The sequence below is a fragment of the Eurosta solidaginis genome, chromosome 5 (assembly GCF_040869045.1).
Source record: "Eurosta solidaginis isolate ZX-2024a chromosome 5, ASM4086904v1, whole genome shotgun sequence".
Taxonomy (NCBI): Eukaryota; Metazoa; Arthropoda; class Insecta; order Diptera; family Tephritidae; genus Eurosta; species Eurosta solidaginis.
In genome coordinates, this window is record NC_090323.1 from 22,567,608 (window position 1) to 22,582,163 (window position 14,556).

General features: G+C 32.9%; 1 protein-coding gene and 1 long non-coding RNA gene across 15 annotated transcripts in view; one reads left to right on the forward strand and one right to left on the reverse strand.

Moving 5' to 3' along the window:
* The window catches only part of LOC137252482 (uncharacterized), a 613,814-nt gene that overhangs the window by 89,005 nt on the left and 510,253 nt on the right, over positions 1-14,556 (forward strand). The window lies entirely within an intron of this gene.
* Positions 126-14,556, reverse strand: part of pHCl-1 (pH-sensitive chloride channel 1) — a 241,606-nt gene continuing 227,175 nt past the window's right edge. For 12 of the 14 annotated variants that reach the window (XM_067756714.1, XM_067756715.1, XM_067756706.1 and 9 more), the window contains 2 exons: positions 11,303-11,440; positions 126-10,247 (listed from right to left, as the gene is read on the reverse strand). In XM_067756714.1, the coding sequence (XP_067612815.1) occupies positions 10,101-10,247; positions 11,303-11,440 (285 nt within the window). In that variant the 3' untranslated portion in view covers positions 126-10,100. The remainder of the gene's footprint in view (positions 10,248-11,302; positions 11,441-14,556) is intronic. The other 2 variants (XM_067756707.1, XM_067756716.1) reach the window with 2 other exon arrangements.

Here is a 14,556-nt window from a genome sequence, read left to right on the forward strand (position 1 = left end):
TTTATTCTATGATAGATAAACAAATTTGATCTGAATGTGGGCACAATCTTTTCAGATTAATAATCATTGAAACATTTTCTTAATATTTATGTTTGTTTCTTTTTAATGGTGTGTTCAATTTGTACTTATTATTTAAGAATTCTTGAGCTTAACATCGGCTTACAATAATTGAATATTCAATTATTATGTTTTTCTAAGAGAAACTGAAAAGAAAGAAAGAAACTTTTACTGGCATGTTGCGATGGTACCACTTCGAAAACCTCTACGTAATCATCATCGGGCAATTACGGCGGTTTTCGAAATGGTACCATTGCGATATGCCAGTAAATGTTTATTTCTTTTCAGTTTCTCTTAGAAAAACATTTTTGGAATATTTTTGTTGAAAATTTGAGTTTGCATTGCAAACGATATATGAATAGTCCTAGATATTTTTTCTGATATTTGACATCGACGACATCTATACGTGCGAATTGAAAAGGTGTTATAGAAAGTAGTTGAATAACAATACCTTTTAAAGGCGCAAACCAATTATTTTACGACGAAAGACCCTACAAACACTGAAGTAAGATAAAGATTAGAGGAGGATTAGATAACTACCCTTGTTCTCGAATCACTAATGTTAGAGGACGACTCGGGAACACTGGACTGGAGAAACATAGCGTTCTCAAACTAATTAAGTCCCAACTATCAATCGAACTCTGATTTGAAATTGCAATAGTTCTAATTATTCTGGACTCGACTACTGGTCAAACAAATTTCTCGTGTAGAGATTACACTAGTTATGTGGAATATACAGCTTTGATCTCTTTATATGGGTTGGGAAGATCCATTTTGTTTGAGCATGTCATATGAAAAGCCAATTGTAACTGTTTATGCCTCAACGGGTAGTGTCAAACGGGTAATCTATATAATATATAGTATATATCCTTACGGGTGCTGTCGTACCGATCCTTTTCTACTCTCTTTTATAACGGATACAGCTCGAAACGTTCTCTTTGTATCCCCTATTTGATAGTGTCGGATAGGTTCTCTTGGTATCGCTACGGGTACTGTCGGAGAGTTCCAATGTGTTTTGTCGGGCAAGTCCGCTTTCTACCCGTAAGGGTAGACAAATCAGTCGCAGCCCTCTCTTAAGGGATTAATAATGTAAGTAGTGATACAAAATTCTGGATCAAAATTAGACCTAAAGCAGCTACATTTCGAACGCCTAGGAACTCGCCAGTGGACAACAGTTTGAGGACAAAGGTGAAATGATACACAATGCATTTGAAGTGCATCAGTTTAGATCTAAATGTTTTCCCTACAGGAAAGTTACAAAAGATTCCTTCCATCTGTCAAAATGTCAGTTTAACAGTCGTTATTTGCTATGATTACCCAACGAGCCAAATGAATTGAGAGCAATCACAGAAAAGCTCAAATCAAAAATACCTATTAGGCTTTAAATAATTTTAGAAATTTAATGAAAAAAAGTGTATGTATGTATTATGCGTGTTTTTGCTTTTGTTTTACGTGCTCCGGTTAAGGTGGGACTATAAATATTTAGAATAGCCGGTGCATATGCATAAGTATATATGTATATATTTAAGCAGTTTTTGACAATTCCCATTAAATATTTTGGACGGGCTTAGAAGGATCAAAATAAATTAAGCAAGCAAACAAACATGCTGTTAAAATACATTTTTTTTTTTGAATTTCAATAAATACATTTTCTTATTTTTGTAGTTGTTTCTTCATTTCATAACGATTGTCTTTTCGGTACAGTTTTGGTACAATTGTTATAAATAAATTAACAAGCTTGTGTAAATATATATGAAGTCTTAAATAAGTAAAGTTTAATATAATATTCCGCAATTTATTCAAAGACCAAGCAAACTCATACAAGCACTAAGCGCCGTTTACACCATCGCTAGTTAAGTAAGAATTTAACTAAAAGATAGCAATCCTTTAGATAGCTTCATTTGAAATTTTCGTTTTTACCAATATAGTGTTACTAACTCCCAGTTAAATCGATAACTGTGAATATTTTGTAGTACGGCTCGTGAATTATCAATGCACGAAAACCAACAAAACAGCTGACTTTTGTTTACATTTTTGCATTGAATATAACTGACATTGGATGCATCAGTTAACATGGAGAAATCGATAATTTCGATAGCTAATAGATAAGGGCCCAACTGAAGATGGTGAAAAAGGCCCTAAATAACATAATCTTTTGCATTGCTTTTGAGTGCCCTGTTTGTGTCCATTTTTACGATCTCCAGTTGAGTTAGATTTTACATGGAGCATAGCAATTTATCAGATAGCTTTATTTGATATTTTCGCTTTCACAAACACAGAGTGACCAACCGCCAGTTTCGTATTTCGTAAAAAAATCTATTGTCACAACACGAAAACTAGCCAAACAGCTGACTTTTGTTTACACCTTTTACTTGAACTTAACAGAGACGCGAGGCTTTAGTTAGTATAGAGAAAATTTCGATTATAAGTGACTATCTTTAGATGTTGAAAACGGCCCTAAAAATATTTAAACTTTAGCAAAATACTCATAAATTTGTATGCATGTTACGGTGGCAAATATTTGTTATATATATTTTGTTTTTGGGATTGTTATTAATTAAATGTAAACATATAGAAAAGCATACATACATACAATTATATACATAAATTTGTATATCAATAAAAATATATATTCTTCTAGTTCATAATTGTTTGCGCAGTTTTTCAACAACAAACTACTTACAAAATTTTGTATTACAGGTATATTAGCCCCTAATACGTAATCTCAAATGTGTGATTTCAAAGTTGTTATATTGATGTCATTCGAATTATGTTAAATCCACTTTACCATGACTTGACTGACACGAAACGAACACATTGAAAGATAATTGGTTAAAAATGTGTTATATATAACACAAATGATCACACGTTGTTTAACCATAATGTTCCTACTGGGTGATTTTACGAAATGTGTTTTGAAAAAATGTCATAACTTGTATCGAATTTGCTGACAAATGCGTTAAAATTTAATCAAGAACCTATGTCAATCGGTAACACAGTACTTTGTATTAGAAATATTTGATAGATATGAGGTGAATATGATTTTATGTTCATTGGGTATAATTCTCCGTATAACAAAATGCTTTCTCACCACAGCCAATCGCTACCGATTGACAAAAGCCTCAAGTGAGTAATTTTGAAAATGTGCCAATTAGAATTTTCTACCCGCAATGAATATGAAAACAAATATTGTTCGAACAAAAGTAGGAAAACATATTTATAACTTCAAAAAAAAAAAAAACAAAAAACAAAATGAGTGATTTAGAACTAATTTTCTCGGCATGGCACATGCGTTTTTATTTTTGGTGTTACAGTGCATTTTATTTTTTTACAGTTTTGAAATTTCAGAATACTATTTTCAAAATGTTTTTCATGCACAGTTTTCGTGCATGATTTACCCTTTGCAACATTCCTAGTTAAGCTTTTGAAAATAAATTTTCTAAAATTATGCGGCGCTGATATGTATTTGCTCTTTATGTGTTTTTTTTTTTATTATATCCCTTTTTCGCTTCAAGCAATCTGTGAAAATATGTGTTTTCAAAAATAACTTGAAAACAATTTTTTTAAAATTTTTATGGATAATACTTGTCGGCAATTCATCACGACAGGTTCACTATAATTCCTATTTTCATTAAAAAAATTTGATAAATGGCCATTTACCTACATATCTTAATTCATTTTGTCATTAAAATCTACAATCTGTTAGAGTTCGCACATTTTTGTATCGTTTTCTAACCTAAGTGTTTGTTGGGTTAATGGGTGTGCGCTCAGTGCTCGGACTATAAGATTTTGATTAGTGATGGGCTTGAGAAAACTGTGGTAGATTTCGGTTCAGCAATTAATATTAAAATGTGTGTTCTTAAAGACAGTCCAATACTAAGACTCCCATTGTGAGACATAATGTCTTGTACTCTCTCTATTTGAACAAAAAGCTTTTTAAAATTCATCACCACTACAACAGCATCTTGATGATCTGACTTTTAAAAATGTTTCATTATCATCATCAGCGGCGAAATATGAAACCATATAAAAAGATGCATTCGCAACGGAGATTCGGAAAAAAGTTTGACTATAGCCATAGCAGTTGTTACGAAACATACAAATAGGCGCAGATAGCCATTCTTTGTGCCCAAGACAGTCTACTGTTTTTAGAAAATGGACGTTGGGAGAACGTTTCTTATACAATATTTTTTTAGCTATCTAATAATCTAAGTTTAGGTGAAATAATGCCCATGGCGATAACTAAAAAAATTAACTTTGCTGGGTGTTTGACCTGGCAGCTCATTAGTAAAGTTGTTTCGTCGAAGTTTCGAAATATTCTGAAACCACAGAACAAAGTTAGTTAGGAGTACCAGTGAAGCAACACCAGAAGGCATGAAATCGTTGAAGGCCTAAGTACCACTCGGTATACTACAAGTATAGATCACCCTTTTTGGAATATTTTAAACTTGCGTGTTAATCTAAACTCTGTTTTGAGCATTTTTCTTTGGCTTGTAGCCTTATTATTACTGTGCTATTCTTTTAAAATATCATATTCAAAAACATAGACTATTTGCTTTTATTAACTACGAGTTACATCCTTGCCTTTATCAAATACGAACTTACTGGACAAATATGCGTGAGCGAAAAATATAGTTTAAATGGGTTTGATGTTTATGGAACGATTTTCCGTCTATTTGACAAAGGATTACGGAAAATCGTTCCAATATACATCAATCCACCCTGTCGGAAAATCAAAAAAACAAGATGAGTCAGTTAAATGGATATCTTCGTCCGCGTCGAAGTGGTGAGTATGTATTTTCGATATTTCTTGCGATATTCATATCACTAGCTCCGAAGGTCGTGATAGTATACATACGATAAAAAGAAAATGAGTGAAGTTCGTTTGTTTGTAACTGATTTGAATTTTTTGTTTTTTAATAAATTTTTTATTTTATAGAAAAAAAAAAACCAGAAGTGGAAAATTTTCAAAAAGTCAGAAGGTGAAACTGGTGGAAATTATGATGGTCAATACAAAAGTGGCAATGAGGACTTTTAGCGGTCCTAATAGTGCTAAAAATGGATTGAGTCTTCGAATGTTTGAATAAAAACTTAAGGTAGCACGATCACATAAAACATTTTGTATTACTTAATTTTTGTTATTATACCTTTTTCGCTATTGATGACAGATCCTATGTTCCATTTCGATTGTTCCATCGATATGATAAAAACTCACCACTATTATATCCCAAGGTGAATTGAGTGTGTTACAGAAACACTTTTTATATCGAAAGCAATACGAGCCTTGCGATAGCAAATCGTTCGTCATTATAACGAAGGTTACAGAAACGGGCTAAAGGTGGTGAAAAATGTGGTAGATTCAGCAGTACGAACACTACGCGTTATTTTGTTGGTTTGAAACTTCGCTATTTATTAAGGCCAGTTATGTAACACATATAAACTCAGTTTAACATTTAATCGGAAATTTAATTCTTAATATGAATTGAAGCTAAGCTAGAATGTAAACTTGGTTAAATTTAATCAGGTTTCTGATTAAGTTGGAATTAACTGGAGTATAGCAATCAGATAGCTTCATTTGATATTTTCGTTTTCACCAACGCAGGGTGTCAAACCGCCAGCTGAATAGATAATTGCGAATATTTTGTAGTAAGAATTGCAAAATTCTATCGCGAGTACACAAAAACAAAAAACGCAGCTAACTTTTGATAACCTTTTTCTCGCGTTCAACTAACAGTCGATGCCTCAGCTGGTTGGAGATAATGGGAATTTCGATAAATTATTGATAAGTGACTAGCCAAAGATGGTACAAACTGCTTTTAATTTAGCACATATTTTCACAGAGAGTTAAATACTCATGCCGTTTTCCTTGTGTGACTTTTTATTGAAAATTTATTTTCATCACACACATTTTCTTTTGTAATTTCTCCAAATGTAAGTTAATCTGATTTTCCATATACTGTTTTGAAGTAGTAAAGCTGCTGTTAAAGATATAACTAACTACATATATATTTTATATAGTTTTTTTATTTTTGTCTCATTTTTAATTTACTACTTGTTTCATTTTTCTGCAGCCATAAATTCTGTATTTGAAGTAAATATTGTTTTTTTATTCTTACGATTTATGTTTAAATTTATATTTCTTTTATGGTTTTCTTTCAGCAGTTTTAATAAAACTACTTTAAAAAATCGTTTGTTTGCTATTAGCTTTCATAATTTTCAATTTTTAAAATTAATTTACTATTGTACATTTATTTTTATAATTTTTTTCATCATCTTTAAAAAAGGCAGTCAAAATATTAGTTTTTGTTTTTTTGTTTTGTGGTTTTTGGTATTTTGTTATTTTTTTTTGTATGCAATCAATTTCGAATGACGGGTTTTAATTACATACATACATTTTTGACTTCGGAAGTTTTTTGAATTTTTAAACTTAATTTAGAATGTGAACTGATTTTTTTTTTTTTTTTGAAGTCTGACCATTTGAAGGTATACCTTTTCAAATTTTGAGTTATTCTCTTTTCGCTTAAATTTAAGTTAAATTTAGTTTTTTACCTTTTTTAATTTCAAAAAATTCCTTTGCTTGCACTTTTTGCCATTTGTATTTCCAGTTTGGTTGCATTGCTATATTTCATTTATAGTTCTTTCACATTTTTCAAATTGAGTTACAAAAAAAAAACAAAAACTTGATTATTGAGATAATTAAAAAATAAGGTAAACTTTTGGGGGAAGAAAACACTACAAATCCCATCACTAACGACGCCGACGGAGACAACGATTGAGGTAAAGGGTAACCAGTGAAAGATACACGACCGAATATTCAAGAGAGGTATAGAGTTTCTGCGGAGGAGAGCTATTGCACTGCCAGACTATAAAATCGTTTTCGCTTGAAAGCGCCATGAACTGAATTACGGTTAATCTGAGAGGTTTACTCGAATTCGATATGAAAAGTTGTTCAGAATAAAAACGATATTGTTGAACCAGGAATTCCTTCACATTCTCCGAAGGCAAACGGAACAGGCCTTGAAAAATGAAAGGCTTCGACTTTAAATGATTTAGAGACAGTTTTACCATGATATAAATGCATACCTTGTCCCGGTTTCTAAAACGAGAAAGTTACTCCAATTAAATTTGAGAAATTGTTCGGTCTTTCAAAAACAAAAGCAGATGTGAATACCCACCGAAACGAACACCATAAAGGCGTTTTAATTCGCCAAGTATTAAGTCTTTCCCATTATATGAAACACCTCGAAGGACTTTTGACCATTTTGACTTGGAGTGAAAGCCAGGTACGTTTTACAGAGCCAATGACAAAAAAAGTTCAAGAAGCTATCAGTGATGCGATCACTGGTGCTAATAAATCCTGGCTTTCGAAGGCGGCTGAAGTTGATATGAACTGATCGAAATTTTTTTTTTGGGGAAACAGCATACCACAGTGTTCCAGGCAGCGGGAGTTTGCGAGAGTTAAAGACAAAGACTTCTAGTTCGACCTCTTAAGGAAACGTTGTAAATAGTAAAGGAGATATGCTGGAATGTTATTTTTTTATTTCTCGGCAACATTTTATTATTATTATTCTTCACTACCAGGGAGTTTCGATATGACAACCCTGTAAGTAGTAAGATATCATTTAAAGTTGCATCATTTCATTAGCTGACTTTTTTTATTGCTTTTGCGTGCCGGTATTCAAATTTGTCTAGCAGAAGGCCGCATTTTCAACAAGAACGTATTTTCAACTTCATGCATGACTTTCGGTGACCATCCCTGCAATTCTCTCAACCATACCTTATCTCTCGCAAATTTAAATTTTTTCTTTAAACAAATCTAAATTTTGACATCGATTGCGTGTGTTCCTTTCAATTCTAACACTCTAACCTTTTTGGGGGATATTCCGTTGGAGCCACATCAATCGTCCGTGAAGATATACAATAGTTGCATGGTGGCTACCCTAGTCAAATATTCATCATAAGAAATAACCGAAAAAACACGTTATGAACTTTGTGCATGACTTCCGATATTCAGTGACCGTTCTTTCTAATCAGTTAAACTCGCAATCATCCTTTAGCTTTTTCAACTTGACTTATATATGTTTTGATTCTTATGGTTTTCTAGCGAGGTTATTTTTTTTATAAAACTATCGCTTTGGAGCGAACCTCCGTGTTCAATGCCACATTAGTGAGCCCAACGTTGGGCGCAATTTCAAAAATTAGGCATTTCGAACAAGACTCAAGGTTGTGTTTCCAAGCAACACGGAAGAGAGATATCTTACTAGAGACTATATGAACACTGCATTACATATCTAAAAATATATATTTTTAATAAACTCGCGAAGAGGATATTTCTTAGAAATAAGATATTCTTAGAGAGGTCCTAAAGTGAAGTTTTTTTGAACACAACAAATGTTTTTGTAGTCCGAATCTTCCAACAAGTATCATATATATTATTTATAATTGCTGTTTTTATGTACGGGTCCCTTTTTCGCTGTTATTTGGAATCCAAAACTATAAATTTATATAAAGTTTTGTTGTAAAGATGGAGATTCGTGCTATTAGCGAGCTTTGGGCAATTTTGGTCGTAGGGCTTTTGTTTAGCTATATTTTATTAAAATAATTTGTTAAAAATAAACGATTGTGAGCACAAAATAAATCTATTTGTGCTATGTACTAGTGTGAACATTTGCACTGCATTACCGGCAGTTGCTACCATACGCCAGATGGCAGCGCAAGCTGTAAGTTTTAATTGATTGATAGACCAGCTGATTTCTGTTGATATTTGATAAGAGACATATTGGTTGCGCAAAATGCGCATGGGTCCGGCTCGTTTTTTTTATTCAAAATGAGGATTTTTGGCCACTTCCTATAACAACACTGTAAATTCGTAAATAAAGCTAACGTGCTATTTTACATATTATCAGCCCAATATTCGTATCTCAAGAAACGCTCACCTGAGCACATATCTGGAAAGGGGCTTTTGGATATGTGCTATTGGATTTTAGCTCTGGGTTGTTGCCTTTGCTGTGACCTTTATTACAAACAACATACTGTGTTCATGTGCCCTAAGATGATCAACAGGATCGTGTATTTAGTAAAGAAAGGCTTATTGGATTGGCAAAGACCTCTGAGTTCATCGTCAGTCATTTAATGACAAAGCAAGTGTAGATCTCCACTGAAACAAAAAAAGACCATAAACTTCAATTTTAGCGTTTTACGCGCTTAATACTAAGCCTACGATCGCGTGAAAGGATTTTTAGACCACTTCCTCTAGCAACACTGTAAGCTCCGCAATAAAGTTCTTTTAGTGGGTCCTATGTTGGCTGTCATTTGTACCACGTTAGGCGTATCGAAAAGTATTAAGCTTGTCACGACTCATAAACAAGAAGAGAATAAAACTGCCATAATTGGCACAGCGCATACAATTTTTGATGCCACAATTTTGATAAACGCAGTAAGAGATTTAAAAACCGAGTATTTTGAACTGGAAAAAGTTTCAAAAAAGTGATTGCGTAATTTTTGCAAAAAAAAATTTTTGGAAACATTTTTTTCAGATTTTGGTTATCCTCGGTACCCTGTGTTTAGTAAACAGTTTCACTTTTCGGACAATTCAGCCTGTCTTATAATATAAAAACGTAATAATATAATGTGAAACAAATTTTTTTTTATTAAAATACTTGTGTCATAAATTATTTAATTACATATCAGTGCTTCGAATTATAATTTTTGCGCTTGATTTTAAAATTTTATTAATTAATTTATTTTATACTATTATGCGCCTCATTTGCTTTACATTCAACTCCTTTTTATATCTTATTATAATATCATTTGTTTGCTTTGTTTTGCTTAAATTAATGCTATGAATTTTTTTTCACTAATTAATTTTAATTTTACTAATTAAATTTGCTAATTCGCTGTGTGTATGTATGTTTTTATGTATAGGTGATTTATAAATTATATGCAATTGTAAATATGTATGTTAAGGTGTATATATATTTGTGTTTGTGGTGTTCTTTGTAAATTATGAATTAGTTTACTAAACGATTGCAAAGCAATAATTTTTATGAAAATCCTTTATAATGCACGAAGAAAAATATTAGAAAAATTGCGTAGGCAGTTGGAAATGTAATACGAGCTATGACATCGATTGTTTTAGCTATACGTATAGGGTGTGGCGGTTCCTTTTTACGCACTTGAACGAAGCAAGTCTGAAAGAGAGAGAGATACAAATTATGAATACAAAATTTATAAAAAAAAAAAAATTACGTCAAAATGCATTTATTTAAGAAAAAGAAACTAAAACAGGGTGGCGCATATGCTTATTAAACAAATATTTCTTATAAAATTTGCCCTTTTTGAAATATTAAAATATTTGGCGCTTAGTGATTTTATTTTCTTCAAAACTTGTATCATTTATAAAAAATTAATTGCGTAAGTAGTACCGGGTACATTATATGTCTAATTTTTAAACAAATTTTGAATTCACATCTAAACATTATTCCCTTTAAGGGGAATTTCTATTCGCTGCAAAAGTTGTGTGATGCTGAAGTTCTATGCGTCAAGCAAAATTTATTCTACTTCTCATAAATACTCATGCATTATTTGGCATTTGTGACGTATGAATACAAATACTTATATGAGTTGTTATGTGGGTCAACTTCTTTGGTGGCGTATGAATTCCGTCATCATAGCAGCTTCGAAGCACTTGACAAAACGAACGTGACTGAAATTTTTAGTCTTTTTGTGCGTTTTGCAGTTTTGTAGTACCCCACCATATTTTTTTTAGCCCTAATCCGATTTGATGTTTGCATGCTAAAGACAATGACGCACGTTCAAAATCCATAGGGAATAAAAGAATTTTAAACTTTGAATGCTTTGTAAAAATTTCGTGGAAAGTGGAGTGGAGCAATTTTAAGTTCATGCTGTTATTATAAAGCGATAACATGATTGTTAAGTACAGGGTGGTTGAAAGAAAATGTTACCAAAAGAGTCTACAATCAAAGTTTAATCTGATTATAGACTTTTGCGAACTTTTTTTTTATCCAAACTCGCGTTATATGCTTATTATTACGCTCAAATAATTTGGTCATGCTTCAATCGCAATTTTTTATGAGTTTTATTCTATGAAATGCATATGCCACCCTGTGTTATAATCAACTCATCCATTTTTAGTTCTAATAGCTACCTTCTGTTAACTTAGTAAATACCGAATTTAACAAAAAATTTTTATTTACATTCATATAATCATACATTCCCAATTTACCTCTGTTGCGCATCCATTATTTGCTGAGTGCGTACACGGGCTGCTGCTACCGCCACAAGTCGTACAAGCAACAATCTCGTTGGGGGCGCGTACATCGCGTCGCTTCTCACCCTGATATATGGCAGTAAATTTGAAAAACTTTTTGTGTTACAAATTTGGAATTTTGAACAAAATTTTACATAATACAATTTTATAAATTTACGACATTGATTATTTATTGAAATTTATAACGAATGCCAAAAAAGAAAATAAAAATTTTTATTTTCAAAATTTATTTAAAAATCAAGCCAAAATATTTAAACGTATAAACGAAGGAATCAAGTTTGCAGCAAACGTGGCAGTTATTAAAAAATATGTAAAAAAACATTGATTAATTAAAAAGTTTATTTAATATTTATATATAAGTTTGTATAACAAGTAAAAATAAAACGCAAATCAACATTGATATGCAAGCATTAACTTAAGATATTAACACATTAGAAGTTGCGCAATTTTAACATTTACATAGAAAAAATAGGCGTTAAAACTAAACATATAACTCGCATTTGACGCTTCGAGTGACTCATGAACGATTTACTGCCTAAATTGAGGCGCTGAAAATAAAGCAGCTAATTGCTTTGATATGCAAGCATTAACTTAAGATACTAACACATTAGAAGTTGCGCAATTTTAACATTTACATAGAAAAAATAGGCGGTAAATCTAAACATATAACTCGCATTTGACGCTTTGAGTGACTCATGAACGATTTACTGCCTAATTTGAGGCGCTGAAAATAAAGCATCTAATTGCTAACAATTTTTTATAAACGTAGACGCTTCTCACGCTCAAATGATGCTGAATTGGAGTTCGTTGCTGTTTGTTTTGCGACATTGTGTGTGACATCACATTATCAATTCTATCGCCAAGACTAAAACGAGAGGATGCCTAATGCTCTCACAATATCCTTTAACAAATACACCCCAGTCAGTAACTATTAAAAAAAATTCCTCTCCTTAATGGAGCGTCGAAGTCAGGAAGCTAAGATCAAAAATACGCAAGTTATGCAATGAGTGCTTCATAAATAAGTCGTGACAACCAAACAATATAGCACTCACTAACTCAAGAAGGTAATAAGGAAAGCTAAAACCGAGTCTTGCCATTCCTTTGCAAACAGCTGTGTGTTTTCGTGACTAAGCGAGGTTCTGTCAAAAGAACATCATAGCGGACACTTCGTTAAACGAGAAGATCGTGTTGAATTCCGAACTCTGCTGAAGAATCAGTAAACATAGCTTATTTTACTGAATATGGTAGCCCACCAGCTAATCAGATTCTTCTGATAGACTGTTGTAATCGGTCAATGAGAGGGAAGAAACTAAATTCGATATCAACAGTTCCTTCCATTATAAATCACCAGACCCTGACAGTGTCACTTCAGTGATTCTTCGAGAACAAGCCAACATGGGTTCCGTAACAACCACACGACGCGTATGAAGTGGGACTCCCAATTGATTAGTTCTCTAACCGATTCTTTGGGTAGTCGAATTGGATGGGATTCTTTTAGAGGTCGTTTAGCATACAAGTGGCTACGAGCGTTTCCTTGTCTTTGCCCCGGGTGCTGGCGGCAGGAAACTTGACGATTTAATTTGGCTCTGAACTTTAGGTACAATTGCGGCTGCATGCTTATCAAAATGTTGGTCCTAATCGAGAGTCACACGCAGCATTTTTGGGTGTAGGAAAGTCGGTAGTACTCTCGGAGAAAAACGCCGTTCTAAAATCCAGCACCACAGAACTCAATTGAAGCTTTTTCAAGTTCTTATTTTTTTGTTCTTGAAAAACGACCGACCTGTTCTCAAAACAACAACCTTGTTCTTGAACTGACAACAATTTCCTTGAAAAGAGAACGGCTGGTCTTAAAATATGAACAAATGTTCTATGAATGAGAACAATTTTCTTAAATTAAGTTCAACAAAAAAGAAACGGTACAATACGTGTGCACTACAATGTTAAATACAACATTTGGCACAAGCTATCAAGCAGTTGTAGTGGCCCAGCGGCTATGATGTTACGGTTGCTATCGTATGGCGCGAATTCGATCACCGTCAAACTGTGAAGTTTTTTAAAACTATTTTTTTATATTCTATTTTTTTTAACTCTTATTTTTATACTCAGTTGAGCAGAGCTCACAGAGTATATTAACTTTGATTGGATAACGGTTGGTTGTACAGGTATAAAGGAATCGAGATAGATATAGACTTCCATATACCAAAATCATCAGGATCGAAAAAAAATTTGATTGAGCCATGTCCGTCCGTCCGTCCGTCCGTTAACACGATAACTTGAGTAAATTTTGAGGTATCTTGATAAAATTTGGTATGTAGATTTCCGGGCACTCATCTCAGATCGCTATTTAAAATGAACGATATCGGACTACCACGCCCACTTTTTCGATATCGAAAATTTCGAAAAACCGAAAAAATGCGATAATTCATTGCCAAAGGCTGATAAAGCGATGAAACTTGGTAGATGGGTTGAGGTTATGACGCAGAATAGAAAATTAGTTAGATTTTGGACAATGGGCGTGGCACCGCCCACTTTTACAAGAAGGTAATTTAAAAGTTTTGCAAGCTGTAATTTGGCAGTCGTTGAAGGTATCATGATGCAATTTGGCACGAACGTTACTACTATTACTATATATGTGCTAAATAAAAATTAGCAAAATCGGGCGAAGAACACGCCCACTTTTTAAAAAAAAATTTTTTAAAAGTCAAATTTTAACAAAAAATTTAATATCTTTACTGCATATAAGTAAATTAAGTCAAAATTCAACTCCAGTAATGATATGATGCAACACAATACAAAAGTAAAAGAAAATTTCAAAATGGGCGTGGCTCCGCCCATTTTCATTTAGTTTGTCTAGAATACTTTTAATGCCATAAGTCGAACAAAAATTTACCAATCCTCCTTAAATTTGGTAGGGGCATAGATTCTATGACGGTAACTGTTTTCTGTGAAAATGGGCGAAATCGGTGGAAGCCACGCCCAGTTTTTATACACAGTCCACCGTCTGTCCTTCCGCTCGGCCGTTAACACGATAACTTGAGCAAAAACCGATATATCTTTATTAAACTTAGTCCACGTACTTATCTGAACTCACTTTATCTCGGTATAAAAAATGGCCGAAATCCGACTATCACCACGCCCACTTTATCGATATCGAAAATTACGAAAAATGAAAAAAATGCCATAATTCTATACCAAATACGAAAAAAGGG